General features: G+C 38.9%; 3 protein-coding genes and 1 pseudogene across 3 annotated transcripts; 2 read left to right on the top strand and 2 right to left on the bottom strand.

Annotated features, from left to right (window-relative positions):
• LOC125472056 (aldo-keto reductase family 4 member C10-like) lies at nucleotides 1-4401 on the top strand. The gene is made up of 4 exons (XM_048573105.1): nucleotides 1-148; nucleotides 1087-2063; nucleotides 2978-3232; nucleotides 3952-4401. Exons 2-4 carry the CDS (start codon nucleotides 1497-1499, stop codon nucleotides 4210-4212), a joined length of 1083 nt encoding a protein of 360 aa, XP_048429062.1. The 5' UTR covers nucleotides 1-148; nucleotides 1087-1496; the 3' UTR covers nucleotides 4213-4401.
• A 1298-nt stretch (nucleotides 4402-5699) lies between these two features.
• Nucleotides 5700-9459, bottom strand: LOC125472010 (phytosulfokine receptor 1-like). Its single transcript, XM_048573036.1, has 2 exons — nucleotides 9257-9459; nucleotides 5700-9154 (listed from the first exon to the last, which is right to left on the bottom strand). The coding sequence occupies exon 2, from the start codon at nucleotides 9021-9023 to the stop codon at nucleotides 5958-5960; it is 3066 nt and encodes a 1021-aa protein (XP_048428993.1). The 5' UTR covers nucleotides 9024-9154; nucleotides 9257-9459; the 3' UTR covers nucleotides 5700-5957.
• A 4771-nt stretch (nucleotides 9460-14230) lies between these two features.
• Nucleotides 14231-16761, bottom strand: LOC125471914 (annotated as a pseudogene).
• A 1698-nt stretch (nucleotides 16762-18459) lies between these two features.
• Nucleotides 18460-23595, top strand: LOC125472033. Its single transcript, XM_048573076.1, has 6 exons — nucleotides 18460-19955; nucleotides 21850-21905; nucleotides 21989-22219; nucleotides 22516-22807; nucleotides 22996-23192; nucleotides 23314-23595. The coding sequence occupies exons 1-6, from the start codon at nucleotides 18765-18767 to the stop codon at nucleotides 23465-23467; spliced, it is 2121 nt and encodes a 706-aa protein (XP_048429033.1). The 5' UTR covers nucleotides 18460-18764; the 3' UTR covers nucleotides 23468-23595.
• The last annotated feature ends 243 nt before the right edge of the window (nucleotides 23596-23838 follow it).

Genomic DNA, 23838 nt, shown 5'->3' with positions numbered 1-23838 from the left:
CTTTGTTAGTTCCGCCGTCCCTAATTTGACGGTGGTCTTTGCTCATTTGCCTGCTCTGTTCTTCCCATGTTTTGAGTTTCAATTTTGGACCGAAAGTTGGAGTTTGATTCCCAAAGCCGGAAAATTTCACCCTACGAGTGCTTAATCAGTGAGTTATCCTTGAAGCTAAGCTTTCTCCTATGCCTTCTTACTCTTAACTTACTCTTACTATGATTTATCGTGTTACAATAACTCATGTTTACCTTGATTCCATTCTGCTTCTATTCGAAGTTAGAACCCGAAATAGTAAATATGTCAGTAGTTTAAACACTCGTAGGCGAAATTTCACCCTACGAGTACTTAATCAGTGAGTTATCCTTGTAGCTAAACTTCAACTTTTATGACTCGTCTATTCATCATTACGTAAATGAATGATGAATAAAACCGACCGAAGGCGTAGAGTCAAAGTTGGAGTACAAGAATCCGAACCCAAAAGTGAAACAAGATGCAGTTTGCTTTTACCGTTATATTTTGGCACAGCTTTCCTTTTATAGGTGGTGGGTGGATTTGGAGGAGGGATTCTAAGTTAGTTGGGTAAAACATTGAATTTTATATCCCTAAACCCCATCTTTCTCTCTAACCTTTTCTCTAGTAGGAATGATGATCCTCTCCGGATCCTTTTTGTGAGAATCTGAAAAAATTTAAATTGTGTCTGTTTCTCATATATCGTGTGATCAGAAATTATTTTAAATTTTTATTAAAAATTAAAATAAACAGTAACTGACGAAAATTGACAGCACGATATAGATGAACGAAAACAATTTGAAGATTTCTGAGATCCTCGCAAAGAAGTAGGATTCTCATTCCTCTAATAGTAGTTTTATTAGAAAAGGACAATTAATTTAGTATTAATTATATAATTAGAGACAGAGAGCAATGTTTGTCCTTTTGCATTTTTCTCATGGAATAAGATTTGATATTACAGCTAAGCTAAGCCTTCTGTTTTGTGTTTTGGGGGCTTCCCTTTCCTCTTTCTCTCTCTCTCCCTCTGTGTGCTGCCGTTGTTGACCATGACCCTTTGATTGAATATGTTCGTATCTACTTCAGCCGTCACAGTTGTGGCACGCTTCTATTTGTTTCCAAAGCAAAAGGATTTGGTTGTTAGCTTCAGCATTGGCTTTTTCCTTCGCTCTTGTCGTGGTGAGCTCTCTTTCAGACCTTTTGACAAACAGATTGTGGGGAATTTTTGTAGTCAAAGTTGCAATCTTTTTGGACTGGAATTGTTCTTTTGAGTTTCTGCGAGTTGGGTTTCTCAGCTTTTGGTGTTTGTTAATTGGTTTTCTGTTTGATTTGCATACTTTGTTCCCGTTTCTGAGATTTTGGGTTCGTAGTAGTTTGCTTGGTGCTCATATTTCACCTGTTAATATAGCTGAATTGTTGGAATTTCGATTTGATTCCTGCACTCTGGGTAATTTGGATTGCTGGGCTGTTTAGAATCTACCCTTTGAAACTTGAGGATGAAGGGAAAGTTTGGAACACCAGGAAATTACCTTGTGTTAAACACAGGGGATAGAATTCCTGCCATTGGACTTGGGACATGGCAGAGTGGCGGAGACCTTTGTGTTCAAGCCGTAAAAACGGCGTTATCGGTGGGTTACCGCCATATAGATTGTGCACATCTTTATGGTAATGAGATCGAAGTTGGGGAAGCATTAGCTGAAGCATTTAGGGGTTCACTGAAGAGGGAAGACGTTTTCTTGACTTCTAAGCTCTACTGCACAATGAATTCTCTCAATAAAATTGAGAATTATGTTCGAGATTCTCTTAAGAATCTTGGAGTTTCGTATTTGGATCTATATTTGATGCATTGGCCTGATAGCTCAGCGTTTGGTGATGCTACTGATCCGCCTTCAAAGTCTGGGAGCGAGTATAGGCAATTCTTGAATCGGTCGAAGAAAGCATGGAAAGCTATGGAAGGTCTGGTTGAGATGGGTCTGGTGAGGGCTATTGGGGTCAGCAATTTCAGTGTTTCGCAAATCAAACAATTGCTTAAATTTGCAAAGATTGTACCCGCTGTCAATCAGGTTGGATTTCGTAGATCATTCTTGCTATTTTTAACAGCTCAGCATCAGAATTTGTCCTTTATAAGTAGTTCATATTGTTTGAATGATGCAATGGACTTCCATCTGTTTTTTCCTTTTCTGCTGCTTCTTTGATTACAATGTTGATCCATGGGCCTAATATGTTAGAGTAGACAAGTGATTTAATCTAGTACCATTTTGATGAGGAAATTCATTGGATAAGTTGGCTTTTCAGCAACTATTTTGCTACAATCTACCAGCATGAACGAATCGTCTCATGCAATTTCTCCATTTTTTTGGTTCACATGGTAATTTGTAAGTGTTGAACGGTGGAATTCAATGCAACGTGAAGGAACATGCAGTAATATAACAAAATTGCATAACATAACCTGTATTGGAGCAGCCCATTTAGGTCCTGCTTGGGTATGCATTGTAATGTGAAGTGCAGAAAATCATCATTTGAGTTGTGTTGAGAATTGGCCTACTAACACAGTCTGGCTTGAAAAAACGAACTTAAAGACTTAATTTTTCCCTTTCACCGATCTTTGATATGTTAATAAATATTTTCACTGCACTGCATTTGTGCTCCAAAACTAGCTGAACTTGAATCTAATTTTATTGAAAAGAGACTTGATTTGTAGGACTAACACCTCTCATGACTTTCTTTCTGATTCAATTTTGACATTGGAAACCAATTATATATCAAACTTGGTGCAGATTGCTCTAATGCTATTATCACATTTCCCAACTCTTTTCTATAGTGGCTGGATTTCAACGTTCATCTTTGCTAGATTTTAATTATTCTCACATCATCATTATTTCAATCTAGGTTGTTATGGTCTGGTCTTGAAGCTGCTCAGTCTATGATATTATCACATAATTCAGGTTGCTTAATTGATTTATGATTGAATTTTTAGGTGGAGTTGCACCCCTTTTGGAGGCAAGATGAACTTGTAAAGTTCTGTCAATTGAAAGGTATTCATGTGTCTGCTCACACACCCTTAGGAGTCCCAACTTCTACTCCTGGAGCATCTGATAGCAGTTCAGGTGGGGAAGATGAACCTGGAACTCCTCGCATATCATTCAGGAGGTCAAGGTCTGTGCATGGTCCTATGCTGAAAATATCAACAGTTGCAGAGATAGCAGACCGACACAGAAAAACACCTGAGCAGGTACCTTACATTCCACAGTCCTTTTTTCTCTCCATACTATTCATGTCATCCAAGCTATGTACCAGAAATGGTGGTACCAACATAATTTGCAGATCCTTGTGATTTCAAGACCCATATCAGACTAGGCTTCTATAAATTTTCCCAAAGTCTGAAGTTTGCACTATTAACCCTCTGCTATAGATAGGTTGAACTTGCAAGATTGACTTTGGGAAGATATAAACTAAGACTGGGGATAACTAGAATATAAACCGAAAGGTCTGGAGTGGTTCCCTCATTGAATTAAGACCACAATCATATACTGAATCAACATTAGTTTCTCTTCGGTCTTCTTCGCCCCACCAGTAACTTTATGCTATATTTGCTATTGTTAATGTACTAAGGAATGTTATACGCTAAACAGAAACTACACAAAAATACTTATTTAAAGAGAGATTATCCTGGTGTTGGTAACTTGGTATGCTTGGTCCTCCAGTGATATGCTATCTTAATCTAGTCGTGGCACATTTATGTTTAGAAATGAGGTGAGGTCTGTACGTGTTTGGAAGTTATAGTTTCGCTAATGATTTGCACTACACATGAGCCAGTATTTTGTGATTGGCGTTTTTCAACATTTTACTTTCCATCTTTAGATTCTGCAAGCATGGTTATGTTAGGGATGGAAACCAGTGTCTTATTCATTTGTGCTTGTGATTTTAGTAACACATTGGTATCTGTTTCAGGTTATTTTGCGTTGGGGGCTGCAAAGAGGAACCAGTGTGCTGCCTTGTAGTCTGAAGCCTGATAGGATTAGAAAAAACATAGACATCTTCAGTTGGTCTCTATCAGATGATGAGTGGAACCGCTTGAACCAGATCGAGCCCCAGGTATGCTTGTTTGGAAATGGTCCTTTGAATAATCTTTCGGAGAGTGGGTTTATGTCTGGAAGTGGTCCACTTCAAGCTGTGCATGAGATGGAAGATGACATGGAATCCAATGCCTGATACGCCGATAGATAATAGTATCCTCCTCGTCCTCCTCCTCATACAATGTGCCATTTTTGTTCAAAGAAATGATCATCTTATAATATGTGTGCCCATTGTTTGCAAGATTTCTTGTTTGTGGATGCTTAGTAGAAAGTCGAACAGACATTATCAATTCAAGTGCCAAATATTACTTCTGTTTTCAACAAACATGAGTGATCCAATCTCTGCTTCTTTTATTTTGTTGTTCTTTGACATGTATCTATGAAATCAGATTTCGATGTGTCGTGGTCTTTTGGTCATTCTATGACGTTCTTTCTCTCGTGAATGAAAGCTCGCATTCGCAGGCCACCGATTGTGCGCCTTGGTATTGTTTTGTGGTTTTATCTACAGCCATGCCCATGAGAATATCATGTAGACAAATTTCTCAAATCACACTCGATCATAGCTGACATTATTGGTCTTGCTCACCAACTTCGACTTGTACGTTATTTTCTTGAGAATGAGGAAAATGGTGTTCTGAATCGCCGCCGACGGAATAGACTTGCAGCCATCATGCTCATGGCGAAAATGAATTGAACATCATGTATGTGAACGTGAGAGATGCTGCTTACTTTTAGGTTTCTAGTCAAAACTAAAACTCAAAATGCAAGCGAGATGGAACAAGATTTGGTCCATCTCCGCTACCGTCCTCCTTTCTGACTAACACCAAATTTAATAGAGACTAAAATTGGTGGTTTTGTAGACTTTTCTTGCACAAATTGATGTCGATGTGAACGGATTTGGGAAAATGCACGATGTGCAATTGTCAATCGGCCACGTCCAACAATTTCAAACGGTGGACAAATGTTTTTAGAAAACTTTAACGAAAAGTTTACGGTACTGTTTATTTTAACGAAAAATCATATTTTTACACTAAAAAGTCAATCTTGGTATCATTTATTTTACCCTTTATTTTATCCTTAACGTTAAAACTCAAAATTTTCAAGTCATTTTCACTAGTTTTCCTATGTTTTGTTTGAACTCTAAATGCTATTGCTTCTGCAAGCACTAAAAGTACGTTTGGAAAACCAAAATCACTTTCTACGTTTGACATAAAATTTTGGGGTCGATTTGTGGTTACAAAATTGCTTATCTAGAGAAGCACCTGTTATGTTCTTTTTTACTTGTTGATATAAAAGCACTATTAGGTAAAGGCGCATGTGAGCACAAGTGTTTCGTATAGAAACAATTCCGCACAGCCTATGCACTCAGTAAAGTCAATTCACTGAACTCAAAAGGAAGGTATTTTAATAAAGTTGTGGTATAATGGACTTCACATATGGGACAACCTGCTCTGATAAAGTAAGAAAGTTGAAAATCCACAATAAAACCAACTAACAATAAGAGAGTAGCTCAATTACTTACAAGTACATGCAAGGTTCATTTTTTACTTGATGTGGAATTCATACTCTCGACAATAAAGAACATCAACCTCTGAAAAATATGAACTAACCACAACACAAAAGACTCGGAACCTTTATTTTATACATTCATCTCTTCAAAATCTAAAACTGAGATGCAAATCCTTACAACCGTTGCTGTTACTCATGCCGCACAGCGACAATACGAAACCATTTATGTCGAGGATACACATTCACAACAAAAACCAACTTTGAGAATGCAAAAACAACAATTTATAGATCAGGAGATACAACTTCTTATACAAGTAAGATATCTTTGCTGTACAACCAGGGTTTCCCTGGCTTCATTATCTGAAAACAATGCTAGACTTTCTTGGTGTTGATGTTGTCGAGCCACGAAACTAGCTGCTGCGTTGAAGGCCTCACCTTCGGGCATCCGCTTAAACAGAGGCATGCAATCTCAAAAACACACAAGAGTTCCTCATCGTGCTGCTTGTCACAAATGAAAGGATCAAACACCTCGCTTTCCCTCTTTTCCCTCTTCATCTGAAATGCCCACGAGATCAAATCCCGACTTCCTTTTGGCTTGCACATATCCATCGGTCTTCTTCCGGTGAGCAGCTCCAAAAGAACAACCCCGAAACTGTACACATCGCCCTTGTAAGTAGCAACAGAGGCTTGGCCGTACTCAGGAGGTATGTAGCCTAATGTCCCAACAAGATCAGTTGTTACATGAGTATCATACGGATCTATCAGCCTTGCAAGACCAAAATCCGCTAAGTGCGCTTTAAAATTCCCATCCAAAAGGATGTTGCTTGACTTTATATCCCGATGAAGGATGTGGGGCTCGCATGACTGGTGCAAATAAGCAAGCCCTCTCGCCGCCCCTTGAGCAATCTGAAGCCTTGCATTCCAATCTAGAGAGGTCGGACCATCAATTTTCTCATGTAACCAGTAATCTAGACTACCATTCTCCATGTAAGAATATATCAAGAGCCTGTCACTTTTATACTTACAATACCCCTGAAGATGTACAAGATTTGGATGCTGAGCTCTAGATAAGGTTTCAACTTCAGCACGGAATTCTCTGTCCATCTGGCCACAGTCACCAGAAAGCCGCTTGATAGCAACCTTCTTACCATCAGGAAGGCTGGCCTTGTAAACCAGACCAAAACCCCCACAACCGATGATATTTGCTTGGTCGAAATTGTTGGTAGATTGTAGAAGGTCATCAATAGAGAGCTCTTTATTGGCATCCTTGTTTTGGAACAGAACCACTAGTTTTGACCCAGATTCTTCCAACTCCTTCTCGTTGGTATCGTGATTCTCTCTTTCAGGATCAACCTCTCTCCGACTATGTACCCGCACCAAAATTGTGAACATGAGAGCAAGAACAAGTGCTGTTCCAAATACAATTCCGACAGCTATACCAACAATAACTCCTCTATTTTTTCTTGATTTGCTGGGATTCCCAAGAGGATAATGCTTCTTTGATGAACATGGGGACGCATGGTCACCACAAAGATTATTCCCTTCAAAGCTTGAATTTGGGAAGGTCCCAAACTGAACTCCTGTAGGGATCACCCCGTACAACTGATTGTCCGCAACATTAAACTTGGACAAGAAGCTAAGCTTAACCAACGAAGGCGGGATTGTACCTGAAAGCTTGTTATGAGACAAATCCAGAGTCTCTAAGCTGGTCATACCAGATAAAGTACTTGGTATTGGTCCTGAGAGATTGTTGCACTTCAGATCCAAAACATGAAGCAATTTCAGTTTCCCAAACTCTGGCCAGATTGGTCCGCTAAGATTATTGTTACTAAGTTCCAGCGTCGGTGGAAAGCTCCACACTTGATTGTACTGCAACCCTCGTGCACTTACATTCCTCTTCATGAACATAGGGAAATCAGGGGAAGGTTCCTCAATGGAGATCCTCCCGCTAATGAGGCTCGGTAGTCCAGTTAAGCTTCTAGGGATTTCCCCCGTAAACGAATTATTCGACAGGTCCAAGTAGAAAAGACTGCTAAAATTGCCAAACCAGACTGGAATTGTTCCTTGCAATTGGTTCCACGATATATCCAACAATTGCAATCTGCTGCTAGTACTCAACCATTGAGGTATTACACCTGTGAGCCTACAGTTTGCAATAATAAGAACCTTCAACTTTTCAAAATGAAGGGTCGGATCAGCAGGAAATTCTTCGCCACGGAAGTTCAAGGTGAGAACCAAAGTAGTCAGGTTCTGGCACTGCTGTAAAATTTGTAAGGCAGAAGAGATATTGGAAAGGCTGGAATTTGACAGCGAGAGGTAAGAGAGGCTAGGGAAACTCTTGAAGCTTTCTGGTATTTCGCCCGTGAGGTTGTTACGGGCAAGATTGACATTATTCAAATGTCGACAAGAGGGAAGATTGGAGGGAATAGGCCCATCAAACTGATTGGAACCGAGATCAAGAGAGGTCAAACTAGTCATTGCCGAACAATTAAGATCAATTGTGCCCTGCAATGAATTGTTTCTCAAATTAAGCAAAGAGATGGTCGAGGAGCTCGACAAGGAAGGGGGTATCCGACCACCAAACCGATTTGAATGAAGTACAAGATTCTGTAATCTTCCAAGGCTGTGGAAAACATCTGGGATGGTTCCTGAAAATTCATTAGTTGAGATATCCAAACGAACAAGATTAATGAGGTTACTGAATTCTTCGCTGAGCACCCCGGAAAGCTTGTTATCTTGAATGTTCAACTGGGTTAGGTTTCGCAGACGAAATAGACCTTCGGGCACACCGCCATTGAAATTATTCATGCCTAGACAGAGGTCCTCCAAGGAAGTACAATTGCCAAGACCTGGTGGGAGGTTACCAGAGAAGTAGTTCACAGCCAACTTCAGTGCTCGAAGCTGAGTAGACTTGTCACAGATGCTAGCCGGAAGGGTACCATTCAAAAAGTTTTGTGAAATTTCAAGGAACTGGATTGAAGGCAATTCGATATCGAAAGGAATGGAGCCGGAAAAATCATTAGAGCTCAAGTCTAAGAACGCTAAATTCGGCAAATGGAAAAGCGAAATTGGAAGCGAGTGTTTGAGGAAATTTTGAGAGAGATTGAGGGTTCTAAGCTGGTCCAAAGTGCCTAAAGATGCAGAGAGATTTCCCACTAGCCTTCTCTTTGGAAGCTCCAACTTAACCACTCTATAAGTATCAATGGAATCGTTTAATCCGAGAGAGGAAGAAGAATTGCAAGTGATGCCTGCCCATTTGCAGCAATCAGGTGAGAAATTGCTACCCCACCCATCAATCATAGAATCTATACCGTTCATGAAATCCTCCAGTGCCTTCAAATCGTTTGGATTGCATGTCAGGTTTTGAGAGCTCGAAACCCGAGCTTGTAAGCAAAACCCAACAACAAAAATGAAAACCCAGAAATCTTGAACACCCATTTCACAGAAACACACCCTCTGGAGAGAGAGAGAGAGAGGAGAGAGAATCTACAATCAAGTAGCAGCAGCAGCAAAACCCTTGCCAAGAACCAAACTTTCTGAGGTGGGTTTTCTTGTATCAAACATAATGTCTGAGAAATGAAGCAAAAATACAAGAAAACAAAACGAAAATTAATCAAAATTCAAAGAAATAAAGCAGAAACGTAATAAAAAGAGAGAGTGAAAAGACGAACCTGACAGATAAAGAGAGAGCAATGGATTTGCTTTTGAGCCTTTTGACTTCAAAGAAACATGGTTTCTGGTATGAATCAATTGAAGGAATGAATCAAAGTTTTCATCTTTTGTATGTTTTTTTTTTGCAGTTGCGGTTCTTCTTCTCCTCGCCGATTTTTCTCTCTTCAATTTACGGCTGCGAGCGAGGATTCTTCTATTTTTCAGACAGTATTTATAATCTTATGTGAAAGAATAAAGTTGTTACCGGTAAAAGCCGGTCAATTGCAATGAAAGTAGGTTTGGCTACGGACAACGATGAGAGATTTTTTTAGTACATCTGGTCTACTCAGGTGTTACAATACGATCATTTAGAATTTGAAAAAATAAAATTTAACTGATTTATTATGATATTTATTGTACTGAATTGTGTTTTCAGCACATTGAAAAAATTTCAACAGCGAAAGTAGAGTATAGAGAGTCAACGAGTTGGTCGCTACGTTTGCACTTAGATTTTTATTTTTTTTAATTTTGAGTTTTATGTAATTTTGCTTTAAATTTATTTTTGCTCCATATCATTAAAATAATTCTATCCGATTTATTCAAGGACACTAAAACCGTGTTTTTAAAAGGGGGAATTTTTTTGAGTAGTGGTCTCAAGTTGAAATATATAATAAACGAAACCAAAGTCAAAGATGGAGATTCGGGAAAATGATTTTCTCTACAAAATTAATAAATGGATTTTCAACAATGGTCAAACGTTCAGCTTGTACAATTTGACATTCGAGAGCAAGTAGGCAAATTTTAGGAATAAGATCGAAACTGAAACCATCCTTGACTTACACCAAAGAATGTGGTATGACTTGTAATAAGAGTAAAGAGATACGGAGAGGCTGAAAGTAACATGATAGTTGAATTAGTAGGATTAAGGGTTCAATTTTCAAACAAGTATATATTGGGATCAACGTGGTTTCAAGATCATTCAGAGTTTGAGAAATATACATGTGAATGTCTTATGAGCACTCTTCGAACGTTGGGTATAGATTTCTTTGTGTCCACAAATATTCAATGTAATGTCTGCTAACATATGTCGGCAACATTATGTTTTTATCTAAAAAAATTTACCCTTACCACAAAATCCCTCAATGACAGGGTTCCAAATCCGCCACCGCATGTGTTTTTATTAATATTCTTCTTAAGGTTAGGTGAACGATGGAGTTTTTTAGTTTGTATAAACTAGAGATTTGAACTCCATAGATTGTCAAACCATGCATGTTTGATCCCAAGTTTGAAGAAATCGAATCGCCGTGGACCGACCGCAGTTCAAGACACCTCCTTCTGGATTTCCAATATATTTTAGATTATTTATTTTTATTTTAATGAATTTGTGGTCCCTATTATTCAGTAATATAAATATTTACACATAATTTATTTATAAAAGTCTGTGGGACTCAGAATAGTCAAATATGCATGCATGTCTGAAATCTCAAACGCTTATCTTCAAACAAATAAAAAAACAACGTCACTAAAAACTCACAAGGGTCAAATATGAACAGCAGGGTTGGACCATATAGGGAAGGTTGGGGGAATAATTTGTGCAGATCTTGTGGGGCAGGGCGGAGCCAACAACAAGGGATCAAAATGATATGTGACCCATTTTGCCATTTTATCATGCTACTCTAACGGATGTTGTTGTGGCATATTAAATATTAGTTTACCTTTAAAATTTAAGTATGTACTTAATTTAAATTCTTTTTCGTTTTAGAGTAGCTTTATTTTTCTTTTCATCCCTCTTATTGCAGTACAGTCTTCATTTCCACTTCTTATTTAATAAATTTTTTTTTTTTGGCTTTAACTTATATTTTAAACTTTACTTTTTAGCTCATAATCAGGGTTTCTAAGTTTGTGCAATGTTTTTTCAATCTCTCTATTGAATTTAGCGTCTTTCAATTTTTATGCAAATTACTCAAATTTCTCATGTTTTGCGTTCAAATTAACTATGCATGTGAGAGGCCCTCACACACATGAAATCTTGACTTTGTCACTGTTGTGCATGCATTTAATTAAGCTCAAAAAAATTGAAAACACTATGTTCTAATAAACATCAAAACTTCAACCGTAACAATTAAGTAGACAAATGCATAATCGATCCTGTGAACTTATGGCTCAAATAAATAAGCACATGAAATACAAATAAATTATAACTCTTTGAAAAAGGAAATTCGAACCTTTTTATCCTTAGGAAGACGCATGCATGATAGATCTTGTGAATGATGATAGATGTCACATGTATTAGATGTCCAATTCACAACTGGTTACATGTGTCTGTCTCATATGTAATGTCATCTTATCGTAATTTCAATTCACACACAAAAGTGGAAAAAGCTGTACTGCCCAAAACTGATATTTCACGCTGCAAGCAGAGTATGTCGATTGAGGATGCATGCATGTAGAGTACGTATTTTCGGTTAACAAAATTGCTCTAACACAAGGCAGAATGAAAGATGACGTCGCCATTTAATTGCCAATTAGTTTTATAGTAGAATTTAACTTTTTTTTTTTTTATGATATAAGAGTAAGTTGTCTCACAAGTGAAGTCTAACAGAGCGTAAGCGTTGCACGTCATCCGAGTTGTGTTGTTCACGTATTAGGCTTGGAAATTTCCCACAAGTAAAGGAGAGTGTCGAGAATGAGTTTCACATTAACAAGAAAAAGACCTTATATGTGATGTTGGACTACACTCTATATTGCTAATTGGTTATATAGTGAAATCCAACTTTCTTCAGTTTGAAATCACTTTTCTATACTTCAAATAATTTAGTGTAAAAATGGCTTCTATGAAAAGTCATATGGCTAGCTATGCGCTCAATTTATACAACATGTATGTATAGGAAGCCTTTAAGGGAAGAGATCCTCATTTAAAAAAAAAAAATAGGGACATCCTCTTGACTGTTAGATTTGACTTTAATGAAATCCTATAGTTGAGATTTTGTGGCCTGTGATTTAATTTCAACGACAGAATTTCATTAAAGTCAAATCTAATAATCAAGAGGAGCATCTTTTTCTTTTTTTTTAAATATGAGGATCTTTTCCCTTAAAAGACCTGTGTATGTATAAGTGTACGTGTTTGTGTTGAATTAGACCTTCTCTCTTCAACCCTAATACCAACATCCTCCTCCCAAATAATTAATTAATTTCCAACCCTAGATTGGACAATGTATATTGATAATTCGTGGCATGTCTACCCTTTTTCTGTGGGATTATCCTCCAGTCCTCCTCATGGTGGTGCTACCACTAATTTAAGTACCTACAAGTTTCAACCAACAAACTCATATATACTTTTTGTGAGAAAGTTGAGCCTGTACAAGGAGTAGGATTTCTCTCCTCCAAATCTTCTTTTTCTTTCTTTCGTTCGTATTTGAAGGGAAATGAATCCTACTTCATCTAACAATTGCTTTTCACTAGTCTTGTAGACTTACCCCAAATCGATTCATTACACGTGGCAAATATGGCAAAATGACACGTGGTGTTTTGTTAAATTGTGTGCCTACTGCCAACAGAACGTCTGCAAAATTTTTAATTCATTATTTTGTTTTGGGATGAAACCTATTGCTTGCTATTGTCGTGAGAGATCATGGTCATTAATAGTGGTATGGACATATATAATTGACTTACGGAGAGAATGCGAACCCTGCGTCATCATCCATATAAGTACGCACTACACAAATAATAAAAGAGAAAATTAATTATATGTTTCGTGAAATCCAAGTCTTAAGATTGATCGAATGATGTTAATTAATCGCATTTAGAGAAATAATGAGTGGGTTAATAGTGGATTACATTACATGCTTCAATAATGAATAATAAGCAGCCCATGCCGCTGCAGCTATAATCAATTCGAAGGTGCGCTTTATGAGTTGGTCCCAACTACATATGCCTCCTCCATCGCCGGTTATGGTACTCCTTCGCGGGTAGTAACGGACTACCATGTTTCCAGTTTTGTAACTTTTGAGCGGGGAGGTGTTTCCTCTTCTCCCCTCATTTTTTTTGGTATGCCTAGGGAGTATTTGGTGGTATTTGTCTCTTCTTTCCAGATTCTTCAGTGCCTGTTGCGAAACTGGAAGTCGCAGTGCGCCTTCCGCTAGTATGTAAAGTTCTGTACTATTCTTTGTATTATCTTTTAAAGATGAATAAAGCAACCTACTCACACAAAAAAAGTAGCAGACGCTCCAAATCATGTTATGCTTTAATACTTTTTGTGCCAAAAGTAAATGTCTAATTAGATTTTCAACGGGAGCAATATAATTTATTAGATTATCTCATCATCCTATTAATTAAGAAGCAAAACATCATGTGGTCACTACTCACTTTCAAGCAGTGTTTTCGGCTTTCGCCCTTGGGTATAATATGGGCCTCGCGGTATAGTTCCTAGGTCGCAATTAGCCCAAGGCCTTCGTGTATAGGTCGTATCGGTTAGTTGGTTCGACGATCGGGCCTCATATTTCCTTTGTGATGGCGAATTTGGATTCTTGTTGAATCTCATTGTTTGGAGTCTTAGGAGTTAGGACTAGAAAATTCGGACAATTCAAGTGAGAGAAAGAGTGATTAGGGCCTTTGATTGTGTGAAGTGAGCCTGGGGATTGAGTTGATAAGAACTGTCAAATTCAACTTATGTGATCCGGATTTCCTACTTTTTGTACTCTAGAAAATGAGAACCGGAGAGGACCTCTGTCCATAATTTGGAGCTCTCCGGGCATGATCTTTAGGCATGTGTAAGTGGGTAAACTGCGGAGCTCTTCAGGCATGGTCCCTGAGCCAAGTGTTATCTAATTTGCAACCCTTACATTTCATATGCTTTTCTTTTGTTACATTCAAAGGAATCCACCTTCATCACTTGGGAGAAGTTCTTCCACACAAATGTTTGTATGTGGCACCTCCCACCATTCGTGTGCGAGTGTCGCTGCATATGAATATGCCGGTGCTGGAACCTCTCTCACTTACACAACCACAAGCTAATACTCTATACATTAGGCCACGAACGTAAATGTACATGCTATTCCAAATACAAATAAAATAAAAAGAAGGATGTAGGATGTACTCTCCTTAAAAAGTCCAGACGTACCTATCTATTCCAATGAAGCATGTTATTCCAAATACAAATCCGACACCGACTCCGCCAATAACTCCTGTATAATCCTTGCTCGATTTCCCGAACCATGTTCCCAGAGGAGCATCCAGTCCTGCTGGACAAGGGGAAGCATCGTATCAGGAAAGACTGTTCCCTTCAAAGCTTGAACTTGAGAAGGTCGAAAACTGACCTCCTGCAGGGATCACCCCGTATAACCGATTGTCTGCAACACTAAACTTGGACAAGAAGTTGAGATTGATCAGCGAAGGCGGGATTGTCCCCGAAAGCTTGTTATGAGACAAATCCAGAGTCTCTAAGTTGGACATGCCAGATAAACTACTCGGAATCGGTCCTACTAGACTGTTGAACTTGAGATCCAAAACATGAAGCAATTTCAGTTTCCCAAACTCTGGCCAGACTGGTCCGCTAAGATTATTGTTACTTAGTTCCAGCGTCGGTGGAAAGCTCCACACTTGATTGTACTGCAACCCTCGTGCACTTGCATTCCTCTTCATGACCAGAGGGAAATCAGGGGAAGGTTCCTCAAGGGAGATCCTCCCACTAATGAGGCTCGGTAGTCCAGTTAAGCTTCTAGGGATTTCACCCGTAAGCGAATTATTCGACATGTCCAAGTAGAAAAGACTGCTAAAATTGCCAAACCAGACTGGAATTGTTCCTTGCAATTGGTTCCACGATATATCCAACAACTGCAATCTGCTGCTAGTACTCAACCACTCAGGTATTACACCTGTGAGCCTACAGTTTGCAATAATAAGAACCTTCAACTTTTCAAAATGAAGGGTCGGATCAGCAGGAAATTCTTCACCGCGGAAGTTCAAAGTTAGAACCAGAGTAGTTAGGTTCTGGCACTGCTGTAGAATTCTAAAGGCGGAAGATATGTTAGAAATGCTGGTATTCGAAAGTGAGAGGTAAGAGAGGCTATGGAAGTTCTTGAAGCTTTCTGGTACTTGGCCACGGAAGTTGTTCCGGGCAAGATTTATGTTATTCAAACGTTGACAAGAAGGAAGATTGGAGGGAATAGGCCCATCAAACCGATTGGAACCGAGATCAAGAGAGGTCAAACTAGTCATTGCTGAACAATTAAGATCAACTGTGCTTGCAATGAATTGTTTCTCAAATTAAGCAAAGAGATGGTCGAGGAGCTCGACAAGGAAGGGGGTATCTGACCATCAAACCTATTCGAATGAGCTAAAAAATAATGTAATTTCTCAAGGCTGTAGAAAACATCTGGGATATTTCCTGAAAACTCATTACTTGAGATATCCAAACGAACAAGGTTAATGAGGTTACCGAATTCTTCGCTAGGTGGCCCGGCAAACTTGTTGTCCTGAATGCTCAATCGGGTTAGCTTTCGCAGCCGCAATAAGCCTTTGAATATACCATCACCTGTGCCTGTAAGATAATTCGTGCTCAGGTCAAGGTCCTCCAAGGAGTACAATTGCCAAAACCTGGTGGAAGATTGCCAGAGAAGTAGTTAGCGGCCACGTTGAGTACCCGAAGTTGAGTAGAATTGCTGTCACACATGCTGCCAGGAAGGGAACCATTCAAAAGGTTATGAGAAATGTCAAGGAACTGGATTGAAGGTAAATCAATGCTGAAATGAATGGGGCCGGAAAAGCCATTAAAGCTCAAGTCTAAGAGCTCTAAATTTCGCAAACGGAAGAGTGCAATTGGAAGGGAGCCTTTGAGGTAATTCTGAGAGAGATTGAGGGTTCTAAGCTGGTCCAAAGTGCCTAAAGATGCAGAGAGATTGCCTGCTAGTCTTTTACTTGGAAGCTCCAACTTAACCACTCGAAAGGATGAAGAGTTGCAAGTGATGCCTTCCCATTTACAGCAATCAGATGAGAAACTGTTTCCCCACCCCTCGATCACAGTTGTTAAATTTGACATGAAATCCTCCAATGCTTTCATATCATTGGGATCGCATGTCAAGTTTTGAGAGCCCAAGATTTGAGCTTGGAAGCAAAAGGCAAGAACAATCACCACCCAGAAATCCTGAGCACCCATATCACAGGAACACACAGTCAACTTCTCAACACACCCACGAGAGAGAGAGAGAGAGAGAGAGAGAGAGAGAGAGAGAGAGAGAAGCCAGACAGGCTTTCTATCACTAACTTCAGAGATATGGAATTACTTTGAGTGGACTATAATTCATACTTTGTGGACTTCAATAGATCATGAATCGTGGACTATAAAATCACAAATCAGAGAAATTTACGGATTTTTCACCCAATCAAAGGACTTTGTTTGGAAGTGATTGGAAGGATCATAATCACTTATAGGAAAAAGCACACCAAGGGTGATTTTATAGAGAAATATCTCTCATGTGCTTCAATCTATAACCTATAAGTGATTATGTCCGTTTCAGAAACACTTCAAAACAAACACTAAAGATCAACCTTAATAGTTATTCTCTATCTATTTGCCGTGTAAAACCTTGCTTAGAAATCAAGACAAAGCTTGGCTGGTCCTCTCATAATCACTTTCAAACGGACACGAAAAGTCAACTCCATAGTTATTGTTCATTGCCGTGTACAAACCTCGCTCCATGGAAATTAGAGAAGACTTGGCCCTAATTTATTAATGTCACTTCTTTACATTGTACTACGTCATTACTTCCATGAAAACAAAATTGAGGACAGGTATGAATGCTACAAAATAGAGGGGGAGGGGAAATGGTGGATACATACATAATATATTTTCAAGAAGGGACGATAATACATAAAAATTAGCAAGGCAAAAAGTAAGGACACCATATTTAAGATAATTATGATTCCTCAAACAAGGTATGTTTAAAGGTAAATAGGTTGTTCTTTTAATTTTTTCAACTCCTTTGGTAAGTGCAATTATGTGACATACCTGCAGTCAACTTTTTTTGTTGGTCAATGATTTCTATACGTATACAAGATTTGATAAGGTTTCCAAAGTCTGCTTTTTCTGTTGGATGCTGTAAAAAAAGAAAGTAATTATTGTGTTGTAACAAAAGAAGAAATGTATTTACCCTCCTAACAAAACAAGATTTTTCTGTTACTATGTAGACTATGTTTTGAAGAAATTCGAAGTCCTATCCAAGGACTGAATTTGGTCTGGCCTAATACTGCCACTTGGACTCTTGCCCTGTTAATGGGGAAAAGGATCCCCGCGGGATCAATTTTTTAGAAATTCTCATGATCGTAATTGTTCATCGTACATTATTCGGTCAGTTTTTGTTAAATACTATTTATATTTAATTTTAAATTTTAAATTTAAAATAATTTATAACTGCATGATATACGATGAACAATCACGATCACAGCATTCTCCGGATCCCTAGGTATCCTTTTCCTGTCAATGGAACTACCTTCCTAAATTCTAATTGCTTTCTTTCTAGACTAGTCACCCAAATCTAAAATAACGGCATTCCTAAAGAATCCTTTCATTTACCCAAAAAAACCCCTACTGGATCACGGCTCAAGTAGGGATGTCCACGGTTTAGTTTTGGGTCGGGGGTGCCAATAACTGACAGCCCCGTTTCATGCATAGGGATCCCTCTGTACATAACAATACAATTTTAGGTTGGAAGTTGCTAATATTAGTGTTTAAATTATCGATATATGTGAAAATATCGATGTGCAAAATTAATAAAAATATTGATATCGGTTGTATTCAATATAAATTATGAAAATTTACAATGGGATGGATAATTGAGTATATCAACTCATTCAAATTTAGTTGAAATTAAAGAAAGAATTTAAAAAAATTCAAAAGTTCGAAATCAGGTTCGACAAACTTTTTGTAGTGAATCAGTAGATATCATAAGTATTTATTATTTTTCTATATCTCGCTAATATAAGATGATGTCTGTATTTTCATCTTTTTTTCATATCGATCCTTAATTTTTCAGATATTTTAATCACCGGCTAATACAACAACCGCCCTGATACCTACGGTTATCCGTCTCTCTGAAAATTTCTGCCATTCCTAGGTTCTAGGGTATTATAGTAAATGAAAACGAATTGAAACCCATAGATAGCGGTTTAAATAGGGCCGTTGATATTGGGCCGGCGACCCATTGGATATGGCTCAAAAGAGTCCAAATGTCTCACGTATTTGACCTCTTGTTGTATGTAGAAAATAAATAAATGAAATAAATGGGATTCCATAAACCTCTGCCCATTTCCTACATAAAACCTCTCCGAATTCAACGTTCCCTCTCCAACAAACAAAAACTCTCTCTAACCCATTTTTCCTTTGCTTTCTTCGCTTCCCTTTTTGTCAACTCTCCTTCTCCTCCTCCTCGTTTCTGTCTCTCTCTCTCCCCTCCTCCTCTTAGTCTTAGGGTTCCCAGTTTTCCTTTTCCAAAAACAGAAAAATCTTGCATTTCCTCGAGAAGAAGGAAATAAATGGATTTTTCCACCAATGGAATCGGGAACAATGTCGTTGAGGTCAGAGTTTGTAAACCCGCCGGAAAGTTAAACGGCGTGCCGGCCAATGGGGTTTTCCCGGAAAGTCCCAGAAAGCCCGAGAAATTAATAAATCGTTCAAATTCTGTCTCCAACGGTATACCGAAGCAAAAAGATCACGAGGAGGAAGAGGGAGATGGCTTTTCGGAAATTGAGATTCCAAATGCAAATGGAAATGGTGACCTGGAAGAACGGGACGACGACGTTTCGCCCACCTCGATAACAGAAAAGTCGGACGAGTTTCAAACGGTTTCTCCACAAAAATCCGAGCACGTGCAATTAGCCGTTGAGATGCCCGCTACAGCAGCGGAAGGGATCTTCCGTCCTCACGCGCACCTCCCGAAGCCGGAGGCGCCGCCCGGGATTTACTCGTCGCCTCCGGATTCTCCAAACGACGATCCTTCGAATAACCAGAAATTCGGCGTCGACGTGCCGGCGATCGGGAAGCTCATCCGGGAGCGAAGCAGCAATTTCTCGGCGGCGTTCGTGAGGCGGCTGTCGTCGCTGAAGGACCAGCGCCCCAATAGCAACGGAGAAGAAGATCTGAAATCGAAAGACGTGACGGAGTTCAATCTCTCCGGCCTGAAAGTGACGGTCAAGCTCAAGAGCGAGTCTGACGATTACCAGCAGCCACAGGGACAAGAGGCGCTGAAAGGTCGAATCAGCTTCTTCTCCCGGTCGAATTGCAGGGACTGCACGGCGGTGCGGAGGTTTCTGAGAGAGAAGGGGCTGAAATTCGTGGAGATCAACATCGACGTGTATCCCAATCGCCAGAAGGAGCTGGTGGAGAGGACGGGTAGCTCGTCTGTACCTCAGATTTTCTTCAACGAGAAGCTGTTCGGAGGACTAGTGGCGCTCAACTCGCTGAGGAACAGCGGCGGATTTGACCAGCGGTTGGAGGAGATGCTCAGTTCGAAATGTCCCGACGAGGCGCCTGCGCCGCCGGTTTACGGATTCGACGATTTGGATGAGGAGGAGTGCACGGACCAGATAATCGGGATAGTTAGGGTGTTGCGGCTGAAGTTGCCGATTCAGGACCGTCTGATGAAGATGAAGATCGTCAAGAACTGCTTCGCCGGGAGCGAGATGGTGGAGGTCATCATTCAGCACTTGGACTGTGGGCGTCGAAAGGTACGGACCCCCTCTTCCCCCCTCCCAAATTTCCACAACTGTTGTTTTTACTCTTATCTCTGTGTCTCGAGCCACCGTAACCGCTTGACTCGCGATTTCTTGTCCGCTTGTTTGAATTAAACTCCGCGGGATCATTTGGTTACAGTGTGCCGCGCAGCATTTAAATTTAGTTGCTCGGCTGCTGCGGATCGAACCGCTAACCAGCCGCAGTTTACTGATTACGCGCTAATAAAATATGAGTAACCGCTAAATATTCAGCGAGTTTTTGGCCGTTGTTAAGTACGAAATATTAATAAAATATTAGTTTTAAGTGGATTAATATTTTAGACTTTTCGTAATACAAGATTAAATTTGTAAACTGAATGATGTGTCGTAAATAAGAAATAAAAATGTTAATCATCATTTAAGTAATATTCAGTTATCAATTTTCATATTATTTAGTTTACAAAATTTGGTTTACAAATTTAGTATAGTTAGCATTACCTTTAATTTTGTAAATTATATCTAAATATTTTGCGATGCGTTATTAACAAAAAATAAATAGGTTAACTAATACTTAAATAATAATTTAATTAATAATATTAATTTTGTGATTGTCTCCTACTTTGCTTTGGCGTCTTTCTCACTACCATAGCTAACATTAATAATGACGACCATGGCGGTGGAGTATGGTTACATTAAACTTAATAAATACAAAGTTACCATAAATATCATCGACTAGTTAAATTTAAAACTAATTATTATTCTATTTGCTCAAGAATAATATGGGTTACCGATACAAACCTACTTCTTATATTTTAATGCTTAGTTTGTAGCTACATTTATCATTGAATTTGGTAATTTTTAGACTAATTTGAATGAAAAGCTTACATCACATGTTATATTCATTGAAGACAATTATGGCATCCACAATATCATTATTGTTAGGAGCTTTTCACTAGGTCCACTCTCTTGAGTTTATTTTTCTGACGCTCTTTCCTTTGCATTCAATTTTACCTATGTAAGAGCAATTTTTGTGTTTCGAATTCACGTGACGATAAATATATTAATGTGAGAGGAAATTTCAGTTGCAGCTTGGAATTTTTTGAGTAAGATAGTAGTGGAAAATTTGGTCATAAATTGTGGAAGGACAAGTAGTTGAGACTGAGAGCTGGTGGACCATGTTTTTGATGAAGGTCCATATGCCTTTTGTATGACTGGTTTTGTAGCCAACGACTAGAGAGCAACTTGTATAAGGGTACACAGTTACGTAACATTCTGTGTCTATAATATAAGAATACGTAAAGAAAAATCAATACATATTTTTGTATTATTAGCACGTAATGTGTAACGAGCCATACAAATCCTCCTTGAAATGATTCCTTAAAAACAAGAAAGGTTGTGTTGGATCTGGTGCAGCCATTAAGATATGTTTGAACTTTGAAGGGGTCCCCTTAGATGTCAAATCACGCATTACAAACTTCAGTCAGATATTTGGCTCCTTCCCACCCCGAGGGCATGCATAACTCATGCCATGATTTATGAAAAGAGTAAACGCGTAACGTTTTTGACATGGCCCCAAGTCCTTTTTCCACATTTTGGGTATGGAGGAATTTCAAACGTTGCGTCAGCCGACCTTGTTTCATAAATTGATAGGAATTGGACCGAGTTCTCAACACTCTTGTTTCAATTATGACGTATAATAATTATTAAGTAGTCTCTTTTTTTAATTGTATTTTGTTGAAATTCTGTTAATTTTGCATTTTAGTTGGTCAAATTTAACAGATGAAACAGTGCTCGAGTCTTTTCAGTCGAAACTTTAGATTACACGTGAGGCATTAAACAGATGTTTCAAAAAAAAAAAAATTGTCTGTCAAGATTGTGGATGTTAATAATTTGTATACAACATATGCAGGCAGTTGAGATTGGAAGGCAGCTTGCCAGGAAGCACTTTATTCATCATGTCTTTGGGTAAGAAAATACCTATCGAACCAACTGAAAACCAAAGAAACTGGCATAGTTTCGTCCATAATAACCCTTTTGTGTTTGTGTAGGGAAAATGATTTCGAGGATGGAAACCATTTTTATCGTTTCCTTGAGCACGAACCATTTATTCCCAAATGCTTTAATTTCCGGGGATCCACAAATGATTGTGAACCAAAGCCTGCAGCGAAAGTTGGCCAAAGGCTCACCAAGATCATGTCTGCCATACTCGAGTCCTATGCCTCAGATGACAGGCGCCATCTTGATTACATCGGCATTAGCAACAGTGAGGAGTTCCGAAGGTAGGATCAGTCAACATTGCAGTTAGCACTTTCACTCAATTAGATAAGCATTTATATGCTGAAAGTTTCACCAATTTGCTATTTCTTGCTTTACATTGCATATTCCTAAGAATTGAAATATGATGAAGTGGCTTGCCCTTTGAACAAACTACTTTGATTGGCATCAATTTCACCAATTTACTAGTTTACTTTACAGAAAATTGCATCAAATTATTGATACATTGATGCCTATCTTAATCTGCATTGCTAGTCATGTAACTTTGTTTTAAGTAAATTCCTTCCTCTCTTCAATGCAGGTACATAAATTTGGTTCAAGAACTACACCGAGTAAACCTTTTTGAACTCTCAAAAGATGAGAGGCTAGCCTTCTTTTTGAACCTCTACAATGCCATGGTCATCCATGCAGTTATCAAGATAGGACGTCCACAAGGAGTAATCGAAAGGAGATCCTTCTTTTCCGACTTCCAGTATTTGGTCGGTGGCCATCCTTATTCCCTCAGCGCCATCGAAAATGGGATCCTCAGAAACAACCGCAGACCTCCTTATTCCTTGGTCAAGTCCTTTGGAGCTGGAGACAAGCGAACAGAGGTGAACAACTTTTATTAGTCTCTGATTCTTCTGCCTTCTCCCTTCCCTAATCCTTGGACGATAGAACAGTTCTGGATAAAAGCTTCCTCCACTTGCATTTTAGTCATACATACATGTTATTTTGTTTGAATACACTTTCTCATTGTCTGAAAAGATTTCTGAGTTTCATTTCGTCCGATATAATACAGCTTGCTTGTGCTAGGGTGAATCCATTAATTCACTTCGGACTCTGTAACGGGACAAGGTCAAGCCCAACGGTAAGATTTTTCTCACCCCAAGGAGTTGAAGCTGAATTGAGATTTGCAGCTAGAGAGTTCTTTAAGAGCGGTGGAATGGAAGTGAACTTGGAGAAGAGGACCGTGAGCCTCACCCAAATTATTAAATGGTGAGTGATGAAGTCATTATTAAACCTTCGTTAGTTGTTCTAAAAGCAACCGTCATGGTTAGACAATGCTGAAGAGAAACAAATATTGTGTGTGTGCGTGCGCACGCGCGCGTTTGTGCAGGTTCAATGGTGACTTTGGACAAGAAAAGGAAATTCTAAAGTGGATCCTGAATTACTTGGATGCTACCAGAGCAGGTCTTTTGACACATCTTTTGGGTGACGGAGGGCATATAAGTATCGTGTACCAGAACTACGATTGGTCCATGAACTCTTGAGCCTCGAAAACCCGTTAGGTGCCGTTGTTTAAAAACTGAAACTTATCACAGGTGACGCATACATATAGATACTTGCATTGGCAAGGGAAGTATTATTGTACATAATACCTCAATTTTGAGAAAAGAATTAGAGGATTTGTTGATTTGAATTCGTTGTGAAGAAATTGAAAGAGAGAGTGAGGAAGGAGAGGGGGAAAGGAATTGAGGCATGTGACGAGACTTCCCTTGTAAATTTCTTCTTGTGTTATGAGTTCAGTTTTTTGGGATGCAATGAAAATCTAGTTTTTTATTTATATAATTAGCAATGCCAAATGGTGAATGATTATGAAATAATGCCTTCAAACATGTCACACAACAACCACTATATGGAT

Source organism: the organism of the source record quoted next, unplaced genomic scaffold, assembly GCF_019419815.1.
Source record: "Pyrus x bretschneideri cultivar Hongxiangsu unplaced genomic scaffold, Pyrus_bretschneideri_v1 Contig63, whole genome shotgun sequence".
Lineage (NCBI taxonomy): Eukaryota > Viridiplantae > Streptophyta > Magnoliopsida > Rosales > Rosaceae > Pyrus > Pyrus x bretschneideri.
This window is presented reverse-complemented; position numbering and strand designations above follow the sequence as displayed.